This window comes from Hemicordylus capensis, chromosome 6 (assembly GCF_027244095.1).
Source record: "Hemicordylus capensis ecotype Gifberg chromosome 6, rHemCap1.1.pri, whole genome shotgun sequence".
NCBI classification, from domain to species: domain Eukaryota; kingdom Metazoa; phylum Chordata; class Lepidosauria; order Squamata; family Cordylidae; genus Hemicordylus; species Hemicordylus capensis.
In genome coordinates this window covers 136,563,741-136,589,974 of record NC_069662.1, presented here as the reverse complement: position 1 = coordinate 136,589,974, position 26,234 = coordinate 136,563,741, and the positions used below count along the sequence as shown (strand labels likewise).

At 43.6% G+C, this 26,234-nt stretch overlaps 1 protein-coding gene and 1 long non-coding RNA gene across 11 annotated transcripts in view; one reads left to right on the top strand and one right to left on the bottom strand.

Annotated features, from left to right (window-relative positions):
- PTER (phosphotriesterase related) overlaps positions 1–22,967 on the bottom strand; it is a 45,435-nt gene extending 22,468 nt beyond the window's left edge. The window contains exons 1-3 of one of the 10 annotated variants that reach the window (XM_053259153.1): positions 22,671–22,691; positions 21,690–21,760; positions 12,389–12,425 (exon numbers count right to left, since the gene is read on the bottom strand). Coding sequence is in view for 2 of the 10 variants with exons in the window: in XM_053259146.1 (XP_053115121.1) it covers positions 12,389–12,425; positions 22,671–22,791 (158 nt within the window). In the remaining 8 variants the exon portion in view is untranslated. The other 9 variants (XM_053259149.1, XM_053259146.1, XM_053259150.1 and 6 more) reach the window with 9 other exon arrangements.
- LOC128328917 (uncharacterized) overlaps positions 22,803–26,234 on the top strand; it is a 68,969-nt gene continuing 65,537 nt past the window's right edge. Inside the window, exon 1 of the long non-coding RNA XR_008309449.1 lies at positions 22,803–22,917. This is a non-coding gene — a long non-coding RNA (uncharacterized LOC128328917). The remainder of the gene's footprint in view (positions 22,918–26,234) is intronic.

The following is a 26,234-nucleotide window of genomic DNA, read 5'->3' as shown; positions in this document are numbered from 1 at the left end:
GTCTGTTTCACCATGTTCCGTCTGGACTGTGGCTTCCTGTCCTGTTCATCCGTTTCTCATGAGAACAATGAAATGTTCTGGGACGCCCATTTTCCTAAGGATATATCCACAACTTGACATGGTCAACTCAATCAAAGGCTTTTCTGTAGTCAATAAAGCACATATTGATTTCTTTTTGGTATTCTTTGGCTTTCTCAATTATCCAGCATGCATCAGCAATGATGTCTCTTGTTCCTCCGCCTTTTCTGAAACCAGCTTGAACATCCGGCGTTTCTCTTTCCACGTAGGGCTCTAATCTGCATTGGCTGACCCTGAGCATTATTTTGCTAGTATGTTAAATTAAGGATATTGTGCAATGGTTTGCACAATCTGTTAAGTCTCCTTTCTTTGGTATGGGTATGTAGACTGATCTCTTCAATCTGTTGGCCACCGTGTTCTCCAAATTTGCTGGAATAGTTTGGTTAGAATTTTGACTATTTCTTCTTCTGTTGCCTGCCATATTTCTGTAGCTATTCCATCAATTCCTGTAGCCTTCCAGCTTGGTAATGACTGGAATGCTGATCTAACTTCATCTTCCTGTACTAGATATTCTTGCAAGTAGGGAATATCTTCTAGAGTGTCTTGGTTGTTGATATACATCTCTGTTTGATCTTCTCTGAATCAGTTACTATCTGTCCTTTGGCATCCCTTAACATACCAATTCAAGGTTGGAACCTCCCTCTGAGTTCAGAGATCTTTTGGAAAACGTGCCTTGTTTTCCATGTTTATTTCCATCCTCATGGTCTTTACATATGTCATTGTAGTACTGCTCTTGTCTCTTCTAACAGCTTTCTGTGATTCCCTATTAAGTTCCTTCCTGGGGTCTTTATCTTTCTTGACTTTGGCTTCTCTCCTCTTCTGGGCAATTTCCACTGTCTGTTCTGACATCCATTTTGCTTTCTTCTGTTTCTTGGTCTTTGGCAGTCTCTTTTCACATTCGTCCTTAACAACTTCTTTGATTTCATTCCACAGTTCCTCTGGTTCTCTATCAATGAGGTTCAGAACTTCAAAGCAGTTCCTGATGTTCTCCTTGAAAATGGTGGGTACATTCTCAAGATCATATCATGGAAGCTGGATAGTTTTGTTTTTCCGCTTTAGCTTGACTAGGAACTTGTACCTGAGCAGTTTGTGGGCTGTTCCACAATCGGCCCACACCACATCTTTTGCTGTTATAACTAAGCTCTTCCACCTCCTTGCACCACTAATGTAATCAATTTGATTTTTGTGTACTCCATCTGGTGATGTCCATGTTTATAGGCAACGCATGGGTTGTTTGAAGAATGTGTTAGCCATGAAGAGATCATTGGCTTGGCAGAAACTAAGAAGTTGTTCTCCTGCTTCATTTCTGTTTCCTAGGCCATACAGTCCAACTGTGTTTTCTTCCTTACCCTTTCCAACTTTGGCATTCCAGTCTTCAACCACCAGCATCACGTCTTGCTCGCATGTTCTGTCAATTTCAGACTGAATTTGAGCTTAAAACTCATCAATGTCCTCTTCTTCGGCATCAGTCGTTGGAGCATAGACTTGAAGAACTGCCATATTAAAGGGTCGTCCACAAAATATAATTGATATTAGTTGGTCACTGACCACATTGTACCCAAGTACTGTCATTGCTATAGCCTTCCTGACTATGAAAGCAACACCGTTCCTTCTTTGTTTTTTGTGTCCTGAGTAGTAAATGGAATGATTTTCTGACTGAAAGTGTCCTATTCCAGTCTATTTTAATTCACTGATGCCCAAGATGTCTATCGGTAGTCGATTCATTTCATCTTTCACTGTGTCAAGCTTTCCCATATTCATGCTTCCTATGTTTCACATTCCCATTGCAATTCTGTCTTTGCAGCTTTGGATTTTCTTTTCCCGCACGGCAATATCAGCTGCTAGACATCCAAAAGGCTTTAGTCTAACCACGTCATAAACACCATCAGTACTCTGAGAGATCCTCAGCTCTTCCTCAGCAGCATGTTGAGTACCATCCGACCTGAGGGGCCCATCATCCAGCACTACATTGGCAATCATTCTATTTTGTCTTCTTGGTAAAATACAGGAGTGGTTTACCATTGCCTTCTCCCACGCAGTATGAAATGATGACTTTGTTGTTGTCACTGAAGTGATCATCCGCCTCCAGCACCTTCCTATATAGCTGTTGCCCAATATAGGGGCCTGCTTGCTTTAGCCGGGCAGCTGGGATGACCTTTGTGCTTTGGGTGACACTACTGGGCATTGTTCTCTCTAATTTTTTTCATCTGTGTGTGTAATGAGTTTCCTTCTGGGCGGAAGTATCAAGGCAGTTTGTGCACACATGCATTCAGAGTGGGGCCTTCCTGATTCAACCTGAGCGGAATCTAATATTTACTGAGCGGACATAAAAATACTTGTGAGTGCATGCACGTGCGCACGCCTTAGAGAGAACACTGCTACTAGGTGTATACTTCCCAGTGTACGTCACTGATCCCTCCCAGGAACACCCCCCGCCACGATGAAGCAGCATAGCAAGACTTGGGGGGGGAACTAATGATATGGAAATCCCATGCTAAGCTACTTTCTTAACATAAATTCTTCTACATGGTACTCTTCAGCTCTACAGTTTGATGATACAACATTGCACAAAAAATGTTTTAATTACTCATCCCAAGTGCAAGATACAACTCCTTTATATTTAGATAGAATTTACTCAAAAAATATTCCACGAAAGCAAAGTGGAATGGTTAAATTAATCACATTTATTTTTACTTGCAGTTTGACTTCCAAGACAAAAATTTGACATCCGTTGCTTTCTGGAAGAGTCTTATAATCTTATCAACGATTGTTGATAATAAATCACTGCTAGCTTCCCACGCACTCGCCCACCTACTTTCTCCCCAAATGTGGGATGATATTGACCCCAGCAACAGCGTAGGAGCAGCAGCCCAGAAACAGGTGCAGCTGGGCTGGCCAACCCACTCATAGCCAGGGAGGAGGTTGCCAAGATGCAGCAGGATGGAAAGTACAGTACCACTTTATTTGCTATGACAACATAAGAGGAGATGGAACATCAGCAGTGGGCCCCTGGGAGATGATGAGTTAGCCAACCAGTGATAAGAACATAAGAGCAGCCCTGCTGGATAAGGTCCAAGGCCCATCTAGTCCAGCATCCTGTTTCACACAGTGGTCCACCAGATGCCTCTGGGGAGCCCACAAGCAAGAGGCATGTGCATGCCCTTTCTTCTGCTGTTGCTCCTCTGCAACTGGTATTGAGAGCTGGTGAGAACTGGTATTGAGAGAACTGGTATTGAGAGCCCCCAGCCCCCAGACTAGTAGCCATTGATAGACCTGTCCACCATGAATCTGTCTAAGCCCCTTTTAAAGCCATCCAAGCTGGTGGCCATCACCACATCCCATGGCAAGGTATTCCATAGATTAATTATGTGTGGTGTGAAAAAGTACTTCCTCTTGTCTGTCCTAAATTTCCCGACCTTCAGTTTCATGGGGTGACCCTTGGTTCTAATGTTGTGAGAGGGGGAGAAAAATTTATCTCTGTTCCCACTCTCTCCACTCCATGCATAATTTTATACACCTCGATCATGTCTCCCCTTAGTTGACTCTATTCCAAGGTAAAGAGCCCCAGATGCTGTAGCCTAGCCTCATAAGGAAGGTGCTCCTGGCCCCTGATCATTTTGGTTGCCTTCTTCTGCACCTTTTCCAGTTCTACAATATCCTTCTTAAGATATGGTGACCAAAGCTGTACGCAGTACTACAGATGTGGCCGCACCATAGATTTGTATAAGGGCATTCTAATATTAGCAGTTTTATTTTCAACCCCCTTCCTAATGATTCCTAGCATGGAATTAGCCTTTTTCACAGCCGCTGTGCACTGAGACAACACTTTCAATGAGCTGTCCACCACCATCCCAAGTTCTCTCTCCTGGTCAGTCACCGATAGCTCAGCAGTGATGCCAGTGCACAGACTCTATAGCAAGGCTGCACAACTTTGGCCCTCCAGAGGCTTTTGGACCACAACTCTCATCATCCCCAGCCATAGTGGTCAATAGGGATGATAATCAGAGTTACCATCCCTGGGCATATCCCACTAACTGGACAAAAAGGCACCTTTTCAATGTTGTGATTCTCTTTGTTTAGCAGGGGGAGAGCAACTGGCCCTATCCACCGCCAGCACAGTACCTCCAGTGACTGTTGCTGGTGTCTATCTTCTGTTTCTTTTTAGATTGTGAGCCTTTTGGGACATGGATCCATTTTATCTATCTATCTATCATCTATGTAAACCGCTTTGGAAACTTTTGTTCAAAAGCAGCATATAAATGTTTTTGTTGTAGTAGTAGTTATAGTCCAACACCTGCAGGACAACCAAAGTTGTGAAGCCCTGGTTCATAGTCACATAATCTACATGCAGGCCTGCTCAACTTAGGGGCCCTCTGCTGTTTTTGGACTACAGCTCCCATAATCCCCAGCCAGTGGCCAGTAGCCAGGGATTATGGGAGTTGTAGGCCAACACCTGCAGAAGGGCCGAAGTTGAGCAGCCCTAGTCTACAGACTCATAAACTGTAGCAGGCTAGGCAATAATGTACATTCTAGGTTTAAAGTGGTTTAGGGCAGGTTTCCCCAACCTGCGGCCTTCCAGATGTTGCTGAGCTACAACTCCCAGCATACCCAGCCACAATAAATTGCGGCTAGGGATGCTGGGAGTTGTAGTTCAGCAACGTCTGGAGGGCCGCAGGTTGGGGAAGCCTGGTTTAGGGTGTGTAAGTGCATTCTGTCAAACAACCTGATCCTTTTACGGGTGTGCTTAGCTTAGATGAAAGTCAGCACAATCCAGCTACCAGAACTTCAGAATTTCTTTGCACGTATGCTTGGGCATACGATTATGGCCAACAGAGATGTAATGGTAAATTATAAAATAGGATTCTCTTGCTAATGTAGAGCAGCATCTTCTGAATCTCTCTCTGCTTCTGAGAAACTGTAAAAACATGCCAGCAGACCAGATGCAAGACAAGTCCAATCTGGAAAAACAAAATGATTCTGAAAATGACTTAAACGCTTTGAGATGTATTCTGATGGAGGAACTACTACTTAGGAGATAGGAATAATCACTACCATTTTCCCAAAGGGTCTGGAGCTGCTACACTGTGAATATCTCACATTAACTTTTTACAGCAAATCAACGATGCAAAATACTTGTGTATTTCCACACATTATTTCCTCCAGTTCTCTGCAACAATGAAGTCAACTCTGGTCCTAGGCTGCTCCGTTTTTTAACAATTACTATGTTACATTTGACTACCGCTGTGGACATTTAATAATTCATACTACTTGAGTAAGTATTGTAATTTATGACACAATCTGCCTCGAGCACCAATTTCTGGCTTTGGATTGCACCTTGCTCCAAAAGTTCGCTTGTGCCACTTCATATGTTCCCTTCTCATATGTTACACCAATCATGTTAAAAGATAAATTGTGCAAGCTGTTAAATACACATATATTATGACGCTAATACATACATCAGTCCAAGTAAAAAACAACATACATATAAGTTCCTTACTTCTGATTTGAGCAAGACAATCAAATTCCATACAAATATTTTACAGACTAGTGATATCGGCTGACATCCAGAATAGCACTGTAATGGTACAGCAATTCTAACTTCCAGTCTAATGGCGTGCCATTGCACAAGCGGGGAAGGGGCAATTTTTTATCATCTCTCTGAAGCCCATAGTGCCTTCCAAAAACATGTCACTGGGAGTCACGCAACCATATTGGAGACTATCATGTATTCTTACATGACAGCTACCACATACAAGACGAGCTTCCAAATTAAAAACTATACTCCAGCACAGCTGAGAACATCTTCTTCACTATGAGCCCCATCGCCCGTTAAGATCATCTGGAGAGGTTCGTCTGCAGTTGCCACATACTCATCCGGTGGCTACTCGGGGACGGGCCTTCTCCCTTGCTGCCCCTGGGCTTTGGAATGTGCTCCCTGTTGAAATAAGAGCCTCCCCATCTCTGGCAACTTTTAAAAAGGCACTGAAGACATATTTATTCACCCAGGCTTTTAATAATATTTATAGTTTTAATAGTTTTAATGTTGGGTTTTAACTGATTTACATGTTAAGGATTTTAATTTTAAAATGATTTGAATTGTAAACTGCCCAGAGATGCAAGTTTGGGGCAGTATAGAAATATGTGTGTGTGTGAGAGAGAGAGAGAGAGAGAGGTGAGCAACAGGAAATGAGAAAGCACTGCTATGCAGTTGGTAGCCATTGCTAGGTCCATCAGAGAAAACCTTAATTCCTCATTCATCACTTGGATCTGGGAAAGAAGGTCAGCATTTCCCTCTCACTATTCATTTCCATGTAGATTTATATACCGCATCTTCAGCCCTAAAAAAGGATCATTATTGTGGTTTGGGACCACTGGAAAATACACTACGGACCACTGAGCTATTTAATGCAGACCATCTAGTTTAGGAATCCCTGATCTACATAATCCAGACTTCCAACCCTCAGGCAGAAAGCAGGGTGGGTAACTTTTGTTTTACTTTTAAAAGGCAAGTGAATTTCTACTCACAGAAAAGTGACATTAGAATGGTCTCTCCAAGTACTGCTGCAGCACACGTGCTGCTACTGAATATGGCTTATGCTAGCAGAGAGTCCCAAGCCCTTAGTCATTACGATGCTTTTGTAACGAGTACTCTCCCTAGGTTTGTTTCCTATGGTAATCTCTTATTGCTACAATATGATAATCACTTACACTGCCTCTGTGTGCTTGCACTGCAGTCATTTTGACTTGGTAAGCACATTTTAATACCATTAGCACAGCCTCTCTATAGATGTGCATTAAAAATGCATTTCGTTGTCAATGCAATACAGAATTCTAACAATGCTAAATCCAGATTGCTGTGACCCAAAATGTTGAGTTTCAGGCATGTCTCCATAGCTTGTTTGTTACATTTCAGAAACAAAAAATTATCCTATCTTGCTCTTTGGGAAATATGTTGCTCTCAATTCCCCGCTGAGAACTTGCACAGAGTTATTTATATAGTTACATGATATAATATAAAAACTAGTATATACAAAATACTGGATCTTGGTTGAGAAGGTTTATTTTTAAAGAAGATGGTAGTAGATTCTTTCGTAGTGTTCCCTCATGAACATTTAATAACACCTGCAAAATACTGAAATATCTGTAGATATTTCACATAGCAACAGCACCATTCATACTGGTATACTAGAAAGGGTGTGAAAAGCATACTGCAGACTAGTAAGGTGCTATCATGAGAACCCGCTGCTAATTCCAAAATGCTCTTCTCTCCCTAGGTTTTTAAAAAATGTATGAACCTGAAGGCTTGCAGAGATGTTAGTAAGGAGTAATGGCATCAGCTTGGCTAGTAGCACTATAATCCCACTAGGCTAAATTCTGCATCTGTTACATGATAATCATCCAAGAAAATATTAAGTTGCAGGAGAGTTGGCTGTTCAAACTTCTTACAAAAGTTGTGGCATCTCCAAAATCACCAGTCTTGCGTGTGACTGCTGGGCATTTAAGAGTGGCAACCATTATGTACTCTGTGGGGTCCAATATTTATGTCATTAAAAACACTAAGAACATAAGAACAGCCCTGCTGGATCAGGGTCAAGGCCTATCTAGTTCAGCATTCTGTTTTACACAGTGGCCCACCAGATGCCTTCAAGAAGCCCACAGGCAAGAGGTGAGGGCATACCTTCTCTCTTGCTGTTGCTGCCCTGCAAGTGGTATTCAGAGGGATCTTGCCTCTGAGGCTGGAAGTGGCCTGTAGCCACCAGACTAGTAGCCATTGATAGACCTGTCCTCCATGACTTTGTCTGAGCCCCTTTTAAAGCTATCCAGGCTGGTGGCCATCACCATATCCTGTGGCAGAGAGTTCCATAAGTTAATTATGCACAGTGTGAAGAAGTACTTCCTTTTATCGGTCCTAAATTTCCTGACCTTCAGTTTCATGGGATGACCCCTGGTTCTAGTGTTGTGAGAGAGGAAGAAAAAGTTATCTCTGTCCTCTCTTTCTACTCCATGCATAATTTTATACACTTCTATCATGTCTCCCCTTAGTTGCCTCTTTTCCAAACTAAAAAGCCCCAGATGCTGTAGCCTTTCCTTATAAAGAAGATGCTCCATGCCCCTGATCATCTTGGTTGCCCTCTTCTTCACCTTTTCCAGTTCTACAATGTGCTTCTTAAGATATGGTGACCAGAACTGAACACAGTACAGGAGAACTCCTTTATCCACAGGGGTTCCATTCCGGGGAAAGCCGAGGACAGCGAGTCCACAAATAATGGGGCATTAGAGCAATGGGGAACAGAGGGTTTGGTTCCCAAGTACAAAATGTTGGCCCAAAATTGTGGTCTTTGCCCCTGGTTTTGCCCCATATCGCCTCCAGGCAACCCCCCCCCCATGCCCTACCATGCTGCAAAGTCTCTACTGCGCTGAAACCCAGCTGGAAATCTGCCAAAAATCAGTTTTTGCCCTGGTTTCAGCCATAAAATGGCTCCCAATCCTTCCAGAAATCAAAATGGCGGCCAGAAATGACTGCCGAGGTCATTTCTGGAAATCTCCAACCCAAAGATACGTGATTTTAATCCTTTATTGACCTTTATCATGTATACCAAGGTCAGGTGCTAATTACCTGACTGTGGATATGCAAATCTGCGAGCTGGATCCGTGAAAAGCGAGGTTCTCCTGTACTCCAAATGTGGCCGCACCATAGATTTGTATAAGGGCATTATAACATTAGCATTTTTATTTTCAGTCCTCTTCCTAATGATCCCTAGCATGGATTTTGCCTTTTTCACAGCTGTCGCACACTCAGTTGACAATTTCAATGAGCTGTCCACCATGACGCAAGATCTCTCTCCTGGCCAGTCACTGATAGCTCCAATCACATCAGCATATATGTGAAGTTGGGGCTTTTTGCCCCTATATGCATCACTTTACACTTGCTTACATTGAACCACATTTGCCATTTTGTCACCCACTCCCCTAGTTTAGAGACATCTTTTTGGAGCGCCTCACAATCTGTTTTGGATTTCGCTACCCTGAATAGTTTAGTGTCATCTGCAAATCTGTCCACTTCACTGCTTAACTCAACTTCTAGATCATTTCTGAACAAGTTAAAGAGCACTGGTCCCAGTACAGATCCTTGCAGGATCCCACTTCTGACTTCCCTCCATGTGAAAGCTGTCCATTTAGTCTGCCACTAGTGATGAAACTAGTGACAGTTTGCAGAGATAACCTTCCTACATCACAAAATATCCAATATGATATTGGCCTAACCGCAAGTCGGACTACATAATGCGGGGGTAAGTGTACATTCCTACATTAAAAATACAGCCAATACAAAGGAGAGGAGAGCTGGTCTTGTGGTAGCAAGCATGACTTGTCCCCATAGCGAAGCAGGGTCTGCCCTGGTTGCATTTGAATGGGAGACTTGATGTGCGAGCACCACAAGATATTCCCCTCAGGGGATGAAGCCACTCTGGGAAGAGCAGAAGGTTTCAAGTTCCCTCTCTGGCATCTCCAAGATAGGGCTGAGAGAGATTCCTGCCTGCAACCTTGGAGAAGCCGCTGCCAGTCTGTGAAGACAATACTGAGCTAGATAGACCAATGGTATGACTCAGTATATGGCAGTTTCCTATGTTTCCTATGTTCCTAAAGAAGACCCTGAACAAATTGCAAGAGCGTCTGGCAGCATTTTATGCAGGAAAAAAAGTTTATGGCATATAAACAGCTGAGGAATTCATCTCATTGAGAAATGGAATTTCCAAAGGTGTCTACAAAATCGATTAAAATCGGGATTTTTAACGTCTCGTAACTTTATGAATATATGACAAAATTATCTTTATCTTGTAAATTTCAGTTTAGTTGGCTGAAATCTAATATTTGAGTCCAAAGAGATTATAGCTCTTATGGCTCTCCTGCAGAAGCATCAAAGAAGAAAATGACCATCTCCTCACAGTTTTAGTTAAGACCCCAGCTATATGAAGGCCCTGCTAACTGAACAAAGAGGTGCTGTTAAAACTACTTTTAAAGCAGTGGTTCTCTTATTTAGCAAGGGGAGAGCAATTGGACCTATCCAGCAAAGCATCCCTCCAGTAACTGTTGCAGGTGCATAATGTTGTGCCATTGAGTCGGTGTCAACTCCTGGTGACCACAGAGCCATGTGGTTTCTGCAGTATGAGATGAAGCCTTTCAGCATTTTCCTATATTGCTGCTGCCCGATAGAAGTGTTTCCCATAGTCTGGAAAACAGACCAGTGGGGATTTGAACCAGTTGCTGGTGCATACTTAAGTTTATTTTAGACTGTGAGCCCTTTTGAGACAAAGGCCCATTTTACTGCGTACTTCTGTTTAAAAGCAGTGTAAAGATAGTAGTAGTAGTAGTAACAGTAATACTCTACAGTGAAAATTCACTTGTCTGTGGGCACTCAACAAATCTAAAATCAGGTGATGGCTTTCTGATTTATTTTCTGAGAGAGAGACTAGAAATTGCTCCTTTTCTCTGACTTGCCAGGAAACCATGTGTATAACAATATGATTATTTATTAATTAAGATAGGAATATTCTGTCTTTTGGCCTTCATAAAGGTCCAAGGCAGCTTAAAATGATCAACTAGTAACATAATCATCCAAATACAAAAACAGAATCTACCTTAACACAATTAACAATATAAAATGAAAACAATTCAAACAGAAATAACTAGAACAGCATAGAAAGAGACAATTAAAATAACCAACTATAAATATAATTAGAACTGAAAGGAACTTGAACGTATTAAAAAAACAAATAAAACTAGATTATATAGGAACAAACAATTAATTATTTGCTGGTAAATTTAGATCCTGTAAGCAACACTTTGCTTGAGTGACACTAACTGTTGGATATTTGAGGCAGCAGATCAAGTTCCAGAAAAGTTACAAGACCCATCTCCATAAACTAAAGAGACTTGCCTGGCATTACACCTAAGCTCACTGTGGAATAATCTTCTTAGAGTTTATTTTGAATCAGAACATGAAAGACATGGAGGATGAAACAACTTTTCATTCCATTTTTCTTTTTAGCACAGTGTTCACCCAGGATTCTTCCTATCTAATGGACCTAATGAATTTCTCTACTTTTTAAAAAAAAGACTGTGTGTCTACATGGCATTCGCCACTAATTTTGTTTGTTAGTTCTGGTCACCTTTACAAAATGTAATTAAACATCTGAATGCCACCGTTGCCACCTCCAATTATAACAGCAGAAGTGATTGTGACAATGGTGACACTACAGAGGACATTATGCTTGTTAAATTTCCTAATGAAGGAAAGGCGTTAATAACAACTGACATTTATATAGTGTTTTTGATACAAGCATTGCAAAATACCTGAGAGGAAAATGCAAAAGCACATATTACAAGGATCACTTCACCCATCACTGAAACACATCTTCCTAATCAGCAAAATATAGCAACATTCTGGGACAGATGGAGACAGAAAATGAAAAGGATTAGACACATTCTGGGGTGATCTCAGGTGAAGGAACTGTAGGGGAAGAATGGCAGTTCAGTCCCCAAATAGCAGAGCAAAACCAGCTTGGTGAGGAAGCAACAAAGCAAGAAGTCTTGAGACTGTTCTCTAGCACTGAAGAACTACAAGGATTTATTTAAAAGATACAAAAGGATAGGAAAGCTGAGCTTAAGGCTGAAAAGGGAGGCCAAAACAAACAGCCATCTCTGGAGAGACAAAATGGAAACTAACACTGTAAGAACAAAGAGGGTAGGAGTCCAGCACTTTTATCCATGACCCTGAAACCCTCCAGTGGTCACTATGAGACATTGCAGCTGAGAGATGATGCTGCCAGGGTCCTAGCTCCAACAGGAACTGCTCAGCAGAACTTAGGTTTATCATGGTTTCCTTTCCAAACAATGCCATGAAATCCTTTCATGACCAAAAATGGCTGGGCAGAAAACTTTTACACCTGCCAAAACTAGTTTATCTCAGCTGCACAATGACTTCAAGAGTACAGTTACAAAAACATCTAGCATTGTACCTCAAAGTGTTGAAGTCCACACAAGGAGAGAGCAATTTTCACTGGTCCTCTCTTCATGCTGGGGCCCGCTGTACCACAAACCATTTTGTCCTGGAGGGTTTCCCCCAACTTCAGGAGCCAATTTGGGGGGGTATGCAGGGGGTTGCAGAGGGAAGAGGCAATTGGCAAAAATGGCCCCTTGTGTGAACACAAGTTCTTCTTTTTATGCAAAAGTGCCTTAGGATCCAACCCAGTGATTTTGAGTGAATCATAAATGTATTAATTCAGCTCAGCAAACATAGAACACAACTTACCTTATTACTGCTCTTATTCTTATAATTGTTTGGGGGCCTACATGGTCAGAAAGGCAGAATAAAAACACTTTAAGGAATGATGTAATATTGCAGTTCTAACATCCATGCAGTGGAGAATTGTCCTTACTCTATAAAGCCAATAATAATAGTGGCTGACATACAGAGCAAGGATGCACCAGTGCAGTGTGAGAACAGCCTAAAAGAACTTCCCAATTAATTGCACCAATGCAGCGGAGAAGCAGCAATTTTGACCTCCCTCCCTCTGGGAGCCATCTGTGCCAGTGTTCTCTATAGCCATGCACACGTGCACGTGCTCAAAAATTTTTTTTATGTCTGCTCAGTTAATTTTAGTTCCTGCTCAGGTTGAATCTGGAATGCCCCACTCTGAATGCATGCGCGCACATACTGCCTTGACACTGTCGCCCAGAACAAAATTCATTCCGCACATGGATGAAAAAAGTTGGAGAGAACACTGATCTGTGCCTCTCAAATATGTCCCTGTGGGATGTGCAGCCCTCAGGGACGTATTTTTGGATAGCAAGAGGGTTTGCTGGGGGAGGGGAGGGTGTCAAAAATGGCTGCTTATGCTGCACCAATGCAGTTAGTTGGGCAGTTGTTCAGCCACTCTCCTCCTGCACTGGTGCATCCTGACTCTGCATGTCAACCTATATTTTCAAAATCTTGCACGCAAATGAGAAATCTTGAACTGCTGAATTCTAGGATGCAAAAACATAATATACAACTGCCTTAGCTATACAAGGAGGTCATTCACACAATCAAAAACTGTTCTATCCAGGTTTATTATTATTTATTGTATACACAGTCAGACAGGTGTTATTGACTGGTTTGTTTTATCCAGACATCGAGTCCTTCCCAAGGACCTGGGATGGCTGAATTTTATTGTCAATGTTGTTGCTGTTATAGATGTCGTCACAGAATATAGGCTGTTCCCAGTAAAGTTGCTTTTTGTAATTGGCTGATGGTGATTTCTGTGGCCCCTATGGTGTTGAGGTGCTCTTCAAGGTCTTTTGGAACTGCACCCAGGGTGCCAATGACCACTGGGATTATTTGGGTCTTCTTCTGCCACAGCCTTTCAATTTCAATTGGTAGATCTTTGTATTTTGTTTTTTCTATTTCTTTCTCTTCTATTCTGCTGTCTCCTGGCATTGCTATGTTTATTGTTTTAACTTGTTTTTCTTTCCTCGACTACAGTTGTTGCTGTTGTTGTTGTTGTTATTATTGACATTTATATCCCACTCTTCCTCCAAGGAACCCAGAGCGGTGTACTACATACTTAGGTTTCTCCTCACAACAACCCTGTGAAGCAGGTTAGGTTGAGAGAGAAGTGACTGACCCAGAGTCACCCAGCAAGTATCAAGGCTGAATGGGGATTTGAACTCGGGTCTCCCCAGTCCTAGTCCAGCACTCTAGCCACTACACCATGCTGGCTCTTATGTGCTGTGCGTGCTTCCAATTTTTGGTTGTGTGGAAGCAAGGTAAGAGGAAAACCTGGGTAGCTTCTCCTCCTACCTTGCTTCCACACAATCACTGCTGCCCAGGTTTTCCTCTTACCTTGCTTCCACAAACCTAGATAGAACAGTTTTTGATTGTGTGAATGACCTCAAGATTTCCATCATATGCACTTTTCCTAGTACCATCTGAAGGTTAACCGAAAAGCAACTATGTGCACTACAAACCAATACAGGATGAGGAGATCACCAGACATCTCTCTCTTAGTTTTACATTCTAGTACTGTACAACTTTAAGCATATAATAATGTATAGTTGTTAACTAGCTACATGTTAACTAGCTAATTCTGAACTGTGGTTGACATCCAGACTTACTCAATATTACTATTCAGGAGTTACTCTAAAGGACTATTTAATTTCAACAGGACTTCTATCAGGTAGTTTAGTCAGGATGTCAGCCAGTATATTTTAAGCACAGACTGTCAAGCAAAAGCAATATATTCTGCTTCCCTTCTTCAGCTAATAGCATTGCTATCATCCAACACCAGACAACAGGTACAGCAACCAACTGGTTCAGTACTGCTGCTAGCACTTAAGACTAACTGCCCTGTGAAAGGACCTCAGGAGCGAGAGAGCACAACAACCTACACTTGCTCCCAAGGGATTACTTTATTTATTTACGTATTAAGTTTTTATACCATCTTTCATTAAAACAATCTCAAGGTGGGTTACAAAACATTTAAAGCAATATAGGGCTGTAAAACAGTTGCACAATAAAAAGATTGAACTGGAATTTAAAAATACAAATCCAATTAAACAGTTTAAGAAGCATACGCAATAGGACCATTAAAAACAGAGCAGAAACAACAAAAACAAGACTCATATAAAAGCCTGGATTAAAAGCCAAGGGTTAACTTGCTTTCTAAAAACTGTGATGGAGACTGAGGAGTGATGCCCACTGGGAGAGCCTTCCAAAGTCTGGGGGCAATTACTGAGAAGGCCCTGTCCCACGTGCATGACAGCCAAGCCTCCCTCATTATCAGCATGCGGAGCAGAGCCCCCTCCGATGACCTCGTCAAGTCGGCAGGAACCCTTGGGAGCAGGTGGTCCCTCAGGTATCCAGGGCCCAAACTGTTAAGATCAAAAACAGCACCTTGAATTGGACTCTGAAGCAAACTGGCAGCCAATGTAGGTCTTTCAGAATATTGTAATATGATCCCAGAGGGCAGCTCCAGATAAAATCCTAGCTGCTGCATTTTGTACTAGCTGCATTTCCTAAATATTCTCCAAGGGCAGTCCCACATAGAGTATGTTACAGTAATCCAGCTGTGACAGTAATCCAACCGTTAAGGCGTGAGTAACTGTGGCCAGATCTGCCTTCTTGAAAAGGGATGCAGCTGGCGCACTAGACAAAGCTGTGCAAAATCACCCCTGGCCTTCACCTCCACCTGAGCTTCCAAAAGCAGAGCCGGGTCCAGCAATACTCCTAAGCAGCACACTTGCTCTTTCAAGGGGAGTGCAACCCCCTCCAGAACTGGTCGAATCCCCTCATCCCGATTGGCTCTCCTACTGACCAACAAAACCTCAGTCTTGCCCAGATTCATTCTCAGTTTATTAGCCCACATCCAACCCTTTCTGCCTCCAGCCCCCAATTCAGGATATTCACTGCCTCCCTAGGATCAGGTGATAAGGAGAGATAGAGCTAAGTGTCACCTGCATATTGCTGACAACTCAGTCCAAGTCCCCGGATGACCTCTCCCAGCAGTTTCATGTAGATGTTAAGCAGCCCGGGAGATAAAACTGAACCATGCGGGACCCCACAAGCCAATGGTCAAGGAGCCAAGGAGTAGTCCGCTGCACCACCTTCTAGACCCTCCCCCTGAGAAAGGGCTGGTCACTCCAAAGCAGTACCTCCACTCAAGAGGTGGTCCAGAAGGATACCATCCATGGTATTGAATGCTGCTGAGAGGTCCAGTAGAACCAACAGGGAGGCACACCCCGTCAAGCTCCCGACGTCGGTCATCCACTAGAGCGACCAAGGCTGTTTCAGTCCCATATCCAGAACGGAAGACAGACTGAAAGAAATCTAAATAATCCAAATAATCCAAAAGCCTCTGCAGCCAGGACACCACCACACGCTCTATTGCCTTGCCCAAAAAGGGAAGCTTAGAAACAGGTACATAGTTGTTGGAGAGATCAAGGGAGGTCTTTTTTTAAATAATGGCCTTACTAGCACCTCCTTGAGGCATGGTGGTATCTTGCTCTCCCTTAATGAAGCACTGATTATGGCCTCCAACCATTTGCATGTAACCTTTCTGGCAGATTTAATTAGCCACGAAGGGCAAGGGTCAAGAGTACATGAAGTTGCCCGCATATGACCCAGGATCTTGTCCACATCCTCAGGCTGCACTAACTGAAAATAATCCAACACAATAGAACCAGATGGTACCTGAGGTGTGTCTGCCGGAACTGCCCAAACCCTGGAATCCAAATTAGCACAGATGTGAGTGACTTTATCTGCAAACTGACATGCAAACTTATCACAATAGGCTGTAGATGGTTCCTCTCCCGTTACCTGGTGGGGGATGTGTGGAGCAATGCCTTTGCTACACGGAACAGCTCCACTGGTCTGCAGTGAGCAGATGCAATGGAGACGAAGAAAAAGAGCTATGTAGTAATCCCTAAGATGGGCTCTAGTCCGTGTTTGGTCAGATTCATCCCAACACTTCCTCCAGCGTCGTTCCAGCTACTGTCCGAGTTGTTTCATTGTCTTAAGCTCTGAGGAAGACCAAGGAGAAGAATGGGCTCCACCAAGCCGGAGAGGGCATTTAGGAACGGCCGTGTCAATAGCCTGAGCTATCTCCATGTTCCAGAGATACACCAGAAACCTGACAGAGTCACCAGCTCAGGACACTGGAAACTCCCTGAGGGCTGCCTGGATTCTGAGCAGATCCATAAGCTTCTGGGGGCGAACCACTCTAATAGGTCCACCACATCTGCAGAAGGTAGACAAAGGAATCAAACTAAACTAAACCCCACCAGTAATCCCTACTTTTGTTTTGTTTCAGCTATACAGTTTTTAATCTCTTTGGGGGAATCTGGTCAAAAATTAGGATACAAATCTGTTAAATAAATTATAAAATAACTGGAAAGAGTCTTGAAGATCCCAGAGTCTCTAGTTGGAAATTGTTTTTTAAGAAGACTCCCAAGGACTGCACATGGGGAAGATTACAACCGTAATCAACATGAATTTTCAATTCCAACATAACATTTTTTCACAACATTCTTTTAGGGGATCATTCCCAAAGCACTGCAGTGAAGGAAAATGTTACATCAGATCAATTTTTAATCTTATATCATGGCATATCGATTTTATTGGCCTGTTCTTTATATACATATAGATGACAATGGCAGATATCTAGTCTAGTCAGGGCACCTGTTTTCCAATGTTATCCACAAGGGCAGCATTCAATCAAGAAGTCAAGGCTGTAACTTTTCAATTTATCTGCATCTCTGACTCTTGTGGTGCCTGAAACTGAAGAAGTGCTAGCTAGAACGGAAACATTTGGTCCCGACGCATAACCTGTTGTTGACATATGGGTATGTACTTACCGAGCCATCAATAATGGCAAGCAGCTTTGTTCATTGTGCCACCATTCATCTTCTAGTGATTCAAGTTTGACCATAATTCAGCTACCAGATCTTGCATTCTGTGACAATGCTGCTTATCATACCGACGTCATTGCTTTCCAGGACAGAGAGGTAGTAATCTATTCTAGAACAACTATGGTGCTATAGTTAATGATGTCTACCGTTTGTCAAATCCCATTAATTTTGTTGGACCATGAAGAATACCTTAACCCCGTGGTTCTCAAACTCCCCTAAAATAATATACAAAGTTATACAACACCCCACCCTCCATGATTAAAACTACTAATTTGATGAAGTAGAGATAAATAAAGCAGGGGCGTAACAAGGTTGGAGTGGGCCCAGAGACAAAATATTAAAATGGGCCCCTCGCTCATACACACACTACTTCACAATATATAGTCATGTAACTTGCCTCTGGGGGGCCCCTCGAAGCGTGGGGGCCCCCAGGCAGCCACCTCCCCTTGCCTTATAGTAGTTATGCCCCTGAAATAAAGCACATTTACCTTTTTCAACCACGAACTTGCTTGCTCCTTAGTTTTTCAAACCTGGGATTTATGTTTGAGACTGCCAATCTAGTTGAGGCTCCAAGTTTATTTTTTATCAGTATTTGCTCTATGTAGTGGCAATGTTGAAAACTCTGATTCACACAAGTTTGAAGAGAATCAGTGGTTTTATATTTTTCTTACTTAATTGGTGTACTCAGCTTGCACACTCATCTAATTCAGGAAAGGACATCACCAGGGACTTAAAGCAGTCCCAAAGAACTGCTCTGACACCTCCAAGGCACAAGCAGGCAGACAGGGAGACAGGACCCAACAGCCACCCAGTTCCTCCACCACACACAAAGCTGAGGGCAGACACAACAGCAGTACTTCTTTGGTCAATGGGCAGAGGTGAGTTCCCTCACTAGAGTTCATCTCCTAAAAAGGAACGATCCTTCTGGATATAGGACCACAGCTCAATGGTAGAGCAATTACTTTGAATGCAGAAGGTAAGGGTGTGCACGAACCGAGGTTCAAGAACTGGTTCGGCACCGAGCCAGTTCGGACAGATCTGAACTGGTCTGCCACCATGGGGAGGAGAGCGGGAGCTTTAAGAGAGAGGATAGAAGGTCCTTACCTGCTCTCCGCTGCCCCATGCAGCTTCCTGCTCGGGTGGCACTCGTCCCAAGTACCTGTGCACGGCGCCAGCATGTACATGGCACCCACACATGCATAGACACCATGTGCGTGTTGATGCCGTGCACGGGTACTTGGGACAAGCGCCGCCCCAGCAGGAAGCTGCATGGGGCAGCAAAGAGCAGGTAAGGACCTGCTCTCTTCTTTCTTAAAGCTCCCACTCCCTGCTGCCCTCCCCATGGTGCCAAACCAGTGCTTGAACCTCAGTTCGTGCACACCTTTAGCAGAAGGTTCCACTTCAATCCTTGGAATCTCCAGGAAGGACTAGGAAAGACTCCTGCCTGAAACCTTGGAGAAGCCACTGCCAGACAATACTGAACTAGATGGGCCAACAGTATGAGGCAGCTTCTTGTGTTCTATCAGCCCCAAAACTGCCTTCAGCTTTGTGAGCTGAAGGTTGTGGTTATACCTGCCTTCAACTTTGTGAGTGGTGGAGGAGCCAAGTAGTTGCCAACTCCTGTCTCCCTGTCTGCTTACCATTGCCCCTGACCATTTTCATACCTCAGAGATATCAGGTAAAGTGCCTTCCTCCCAACAGCTCCCTCCTGACTTCTGACCAGTGTGTCCTCTAATAGGGATTCCCAGAGGTTGTTGACTACAACTCCCGTAATCCCCAGCCAAAGGCCATTGCAGCTGGGGACGCTGGGAGCTGTAGTCAACAACATCTGGGAATCCATGTTAGAGGGAACACTGCTTCTGACCCCTTTAAAGTTGCGACCCCACCCCCAGGGATCCTGACCCAGTTTGAGAACCCCTGCTTTAACCCTCATATCCAGTGAGTGTTCTGGTTCTCTAGACCAGGGATTCTCAATGTCGGGTCCCCAGATGTTATTGGACTGCAACTCCCATAATCCCCAGCCCCAGTGGCCTTTGGTTGGGGATTATGGGAGTTGAAGTCCAACAACATCTGGGGACCAAAGGTTGAGAATCCCTGCTCTAGACCAGGGATTCTCAACGTGTGGGTCCCCAGATGTAATTGGACTTCAACTCCCATAATTCCCAACCAAAGGCCACTGGGGCTGGGGATTATGGGAGTTGAAGTCCAATAACATCTGGGGACCCACATGTTGAGAAACCCTGCTCTAGACAATCCAAAAGCCTGTACGTATTCTGCCAGCACCATACAGTGGCAACATACTGCTGACTACCCTACCACTGATTAGCTGCATCCGTGCACACAACATTATCACTGTTATATGTAACATGGGGAGAAGAGCAAAAAAGAAAAAGAACAATTATAGAGCAGGTAAGAAGTCCAATGAATAATTTAGATGTCCAGCCCTCTACATCCAGAGACAGTTGTCCAGCTGTAGGTCTCCAAGAGATGAGGTTATACAGCCTCCACAGGGAATCCATTAGTCCACTGCTAAGAATCATTTAGTGAGCACATTTCCCAATAAGAAAAGAGATACATTCCTTTTTATAGGAGTTGAACCCAAAAAAGCCACCAACTCCAGTCCTTCACTTTAGAATCCTTCACGATTTGGTGAGCACAAGCTCAGACACAAGCTTACATTATCTTCTGATCACATTTACATCATTTATAGAAGGTAATCACACTGCTTAGTAACAGAGGAAAGATTAAAAACTCAGTGAAAGTAACAAAATGAACCTAGTGTATATCACAGGCAGTAGTCAATCTGTATGTGTCACTGAGCAACTACAGACCACCATTTGCCAAGTGGTAGCCTGCCACTAGAAACAGTAATGACGCTTTTGATCTTTGGTGCTGGAAAAGACTTTTGAGGATACCATGGACAGCCAGGAAAACAAACAAATGGATCATGGAACAAATCAATCCAGAATTTTCACTCGAGGCACAAATGACCAGGCTCAAACTATCATTTGGACACATTATGTAAAGAGCCAGCTCCCTTGAGAAGTCCATAATGCTTGGGAAAGTTGAAGGAAAGAGAAGAAGAGGATGACCAGCAGCAAGGCGGATGGACTCATTATGATAGCAATGAAACAAAGACAAATGAGACAAAGTCCGCAGCTTGGGGGTGCTTCTGGACCAAACACTGTCCTTGGAGGCACAGTTGGCGGCGGTGTGCAGAAGCGCCTTTTACCAACTACGGCAGGTATTCCAGCTGCGACCCTACTTGGAGAAGTCGGACTTGACCCCAGTCACTCATGCATTGGTAACATCCAGATTGGACTACTGCAATGCGCTCTATGTGGGGCTGCCCCTGAAGACTGTTTGGAAGCTTCAGCTGGTTCAGAACGCTGCCGCAAGAATGCTCGTAGGTGCAAGTTGCTTCACGAGTGCTACACCCATCCTGCATCAGCTCCACTGGCTACCGGTCTGCTTCCGGGCTAGATTCAAGGTGCTGGTATTGACCTTTAAAGCCCTACACAGCTTGGGGCGGGGGTACCTGTTGGACTGCATTCGCTCATATGAATCTGCCAGGGCCCTCCGGTCATCATCTCAGGCCCTGCTCATGACTCCGCCACTAACAGAGATCCGGTTGGCGGGGACTAGAGACAGGGTCTTTTTGTTGTGGCCCCTTGGCTTTGGAACGCCCTCCCTGAAGAGCTTCGCCATGCTGCCTCCCTTAGTGTTTTTAAAAAACATCTCAAAATGCACCTTTTTAAGGAGGCTTTTTAATGCTCCATTTTGGGTTATATCTGGTATTTAGCTTTTTATAATTTTCAGTTTTAATTTGAACCTAATAATTGTGGTTTTTAATCTGACTTTAAAAAAAATTAGTTAATTTTCTTACTTTTATTGTATCTGTGTCTCTTATTATTGGGTGCTGCCCCGAGCAGTAGTGCACTGGAGGGGTGGGGTATAAATATTTTAAATAATAAATCATAATAAATAATAATAATGAATGCACCACTGAAAGACCTTAAAGGCCAAGTTGAAGACAGATCATCCTGGAGAGAATCTATCTATGTGGTTGCTAAGAGTCAACACTGACTTGACGGCACTTAATCAATCAATCAAAACTTGCCACAGTGTGTATATAAACGTTTGGGATTCTAGTTGTCTGCACTGACCTGCCAAAATGGTGAAGAGAATTTTAAGCAATCTCAGTGGAGAAGCAGTGGGTAGTTATTTTTCTCATCTCCTGGCAAGGCATAACAGACAACCGGGTTACTGGTTATATACAAATTGTGGAAAATTTAATTAACATCTGGCAAATGGTAATCAGTATTCACTCACTATGCACTCTTGATCACTCTGTGTGGATTAATTATTCCATGGACCCACAAGTGTTCCCTCATTAACTGAGTGGACATCAAAAAAACCACACCTTTGCAGAAGGAACACTGCCACCCACCTTATATACACTTTTATCACCCATTTGGCCAGGATGGTGATTGTGATACAAAGCTGGTTTCCACAGTCTTTCACGATGTGTTTATATATGTGGTGGTGCAATTTCTATCTAGTGTATTTGAAGATTCAGTATTCCTCTGAATTACAGAAGTGCTCTATTCATTAATTCATATTCTTAAACTATTAACTATGACCACGCGGGAAATGCTTCTGGTTACCTGGAGAAGAATACGGCCGTGAGTGCATAACTAGGGAATGTATTCACCCCAGATTAAGAACTCTGCAGTAATAATGATATAATGAGATATAGATACATAGATATACTTAAAAAGTACAGCCAAATGCCTGCACCCTGTTGAAGCGTCCCTGCTGTGCTGTGATCCAGCGCTTGCTCACTCACCGCCACTATTGCGAATCGCTTTGCTTCCTATTGACAATTAGAGGCCTTAAACCTGCGACCTCCCGCGGTGCAATCGGGGGAGCAGCTGCAGAGCCTGACCTTGCGCCCCCGTCCCATTAAGGACGAGCGAACTCTGGGGAGAGCGAGGGGGGGGGGTTCCCCAGGGAGGGAACGCAACAGAACCGACGGGAGTGACGGAAAAGGAGCCCCAAACTTCGCGCCTAGCGTGGGTCTCTCCAAGCCCGCGAAAGACGCTTGAGGGTCCCCGTGTCCTCCCCTTTCTCAGCGGTTGCCTCACCCTCCGCTAGGAATCCCCAGCCGCCGCCGCCGCCGTTCTCGTTGTTGCCTTTCCCCCCTGGCGGGCCTGGACTTCGTTCCCAAGCAGGAAGCCCCCCCTTCTGCGCCCTGCCTCGTCCCATTAACCCCGCCTCCTGCTTAGGCCGAGCTGCACGGGTAGCGCACTCTGGCGTCTTAGCCCGGAGGGCTGGGGCGCCCGACCTTGGAGGTGGAGACTTCGGGCTTCTCTGGGAGGCCTCGGCCAGAAAGTAAGCGCGCGGAGAAAGAGAAACCAGGGTATTTTCTGAAAGGTGGTCTCTGGGTGGGCATCAGCCTCCGTTAACCAGGGAAGGGCATAACTTAGCTTCGTTTGCTTATCTACTGCCCGTTATATATCCTCTGCACACTTATGCAGGAGTCCCGCACGGAGAGGGGTGGGTGGACTTCTCCGCAGAAATCCCTCTGCTGGATAGGGGCTGCGTGCGTGCAGCCCAATCCGTTCCTCGTTTAGTCGGCAGGCGGGATTTCAATGGGGCTCGCTCCCAAGGATTGCAGCGGTGCTTCCTAATAAGTGTGCTTAGGAGCACAGGTTTGGCTTTTATTTCTATCTCTGCCTATAGCAAGAATAGGATTAAACCAACCCCTCCCCCGCTCAGCCTCAGAGTATTTTCCCGCTGGAGTCAACCGAGTGTCCTTTTGAACGGCAAGGCTATCGCAATTCCATAGAACAGAGTGGATGTCCCTCAACTTTACATTTGGCTTCTCCATGGAACATAAATGAAAGTCTCTTGTTTCAAACACCACAGATCCGGAGGCACTTGTCTCCACTGTTTTCTCCAAGATCTGAATTGGTGTGAAAGCACTGGGAGAAACAGACCTACCTATCAAAAGTAAGGCTAGGTAGCATTAGCCTTGTGCTGACAGTGACAGGCTCCGTATGGGCCACTTTTCCTGACTGAACAGACATCTCTGTTCTTAATACTGCTCCATCACTTTATCCTGTCTATATCAAGGACTTTGACCCAGGTTATCCCACATTTGTTACAACTTTCACTCCTGAGTTTAGGCTCCTGGCCTTAATGGCTAGAAGCATCAAAATGTCTCCAATGCCATTTAAATTAGTTCCACTATAGCACAAATTAGTGCCCCCCTTGTTAACTGTGAAGGTAGTCTTCTTGATAGATTTTGTAACGTCCACAATTTGCTCCTTCACAAATAAGGAAAGTTACTCTTGTGGGCTGATTGCAGTCACCATCGTGTATACCCATAGCAACTACCCAAGGCCAATTAGCTTCTCCATTCTAGATGTCCCTGCAGATATCATTAAATGAGACTTACAATTCTGTGGAACACAGGGTCTTTCAAACTTCATATGGCAATCATAAGACAGCTGCTTTATATGGAGTCAGACCATGCTCTAGCTCAGTATTGTCTGCCCTGTTTAGCAGTGGCTTTCCAGGGTTTCAGACAGGGATCTTTCCCAACCCTACCTGGAGACTGAACCTTAAGCCTAATGCATGCAAACCATGTGCTCTACCATTGATTTACACCCCCTTCTCATGTTTGCCACAGCTGCTAGTGTGCCACACCTCTGCTCTTGCAGTAAACACATAAAGTGTGAAGGCAAATGCCCATAAATAGGGGTGTCCAACTGTGGCCCTCCAGCTGTTTTTGGCCTACAACTCCCATCATCACCAGTCACAGTGGCCAGTAGCCAGGGATGATGGGAGTTGTAGGCCAAAAACAATTGAAGGGCCATAGTTGGACATCCCTGCCCTAAACCCTCAGTGACATGCACCCAGAAGCCATAATTAACCAGAGACTTCTGTAAATGTAGGGGCCTATCTAGCCGTCACATTTTATGTGTTTAATGTTAGACATGCCGGTATCGTCGTGGCAAGTGCAGTTACCATGTGAAATGTACTACAGCTGGTTTGAGGATGCATGAAGCTGGCCTTGTAGTGCTTGGGTCTGGAAATATCTGGGCAGCTCTTTTTGAAAGGCGGTGGGCAGAATTTATTTACTATTGGAGAAGAGAGGGATTGCAGAATATATATATATATATATATATATATATATATATATATATATATATATAAAATTTATTTATTGCAATTTTTATACCACTTAACAAAAATGTCTCTAGGCAGTTTATAAATTAGAAGTGGATTGATTAGCTGCAGTTTCTCTAAACATATCTATCCAATAAAATAGACACATATGCATTCCTCAGACATGATGTCCTAAGATTGTACATGCTTTTTCTTATGTGGGAGTAACACCTGTGTGTGGCTGGTGGAGAGAGAAACATGTGCAAAGCACCCCTAATTTTCATTATGTATTTAGGACTGGAATGCCAGTGACTTAGAAACCCAAAGAAATTCAACGCATCCAAGGCACTCATTTTCACTTGACGTTTTGACACAACTGCAGGTGTAATCCCGCTTACTTTTTCTTAGTCAAAATGAATTTTCTGTGTTTCTATTTAGCACTTGATAAAACATCCTAGGTGGTGCTACAGAGAGACAAAAAATGGGCAACTGTGCCTCTTAAAAAATTGCTTACCAATTCTCCTCCTTGTGTCTGTCTCCCCATCTTGCTGATTGATAGCACTGACAGACAACTGTAGATCTAGCTGCAGCTCTGGAACAATTTTAAGCTCCCCCCCCCCGCCCAGTGCTGCCACTATATAATATCATCACATGGTAAAGTGAGAGAAAAAGCTCAGATATGATGTGTTTGAAGCAAATGTAGAGTGATCAAATGTGAGCAAAAACTAATAAATGAGAACAAAAATGAACTACTAGATTAATGAATGTGACAAACTCAGTGGAATCTTCTTATATGGGAGGGTTTTTATTTTCCATAAAAGCTTTATAACTTTAAAGATGCCATGCATCTGGAAGGAAAGTAAAATCCAGAAGAATAGCACAGAGAAGCCATGATAAACTGCTTGCTTCTATACTTGACATAAAGAAAAGTTTTGTGAGCTAAGTGCAAATTCTTATCACTGTCTTGTGAGGTAGCCCAGTGGAGAGCCTATAATGCATGGAAGATATAGAAAGTACAAACTAAACAAATCAAATGGTCATAGGTACTTTAGTGGTATTTGCAATATACTACCTTGTCCGAAGTGGAATAGATGGACTTGAAAATAGTTAATATTAAATCAGTTGCAACTCAGACTTCAACCTGGTGTCTTAAGACTGTAGTGAATTGAATGTTAATAATTCCAGGGTATGTGAGACTTTTATGACATTATACTTTGTCCTTTTCTATCTTGCTCCAGAGGGACAGACAGAGTTAAAATTGCTCCAGAGGGACAGGCAAAGTTAACATTTCATTAACAGCAAGTTTGCTCTGGTATTTGGTGGTGTGTGTGTATGGAGTGGGGAATAGCCTGACTAAGCACAGCTTGGGATGTCTATTTATTTATTTAAAATATTTGTACACCGCCACTCCAGTGCAATACTGCTTAGGGCAGTTCACCACATTAGTTCATATAACAGGTGGAAGTGTTATGTTTGGGTATGCATTTATTGATTGAATAAGTGCTGTCACGTCAGTGTTGACTCTTAGCAACCAC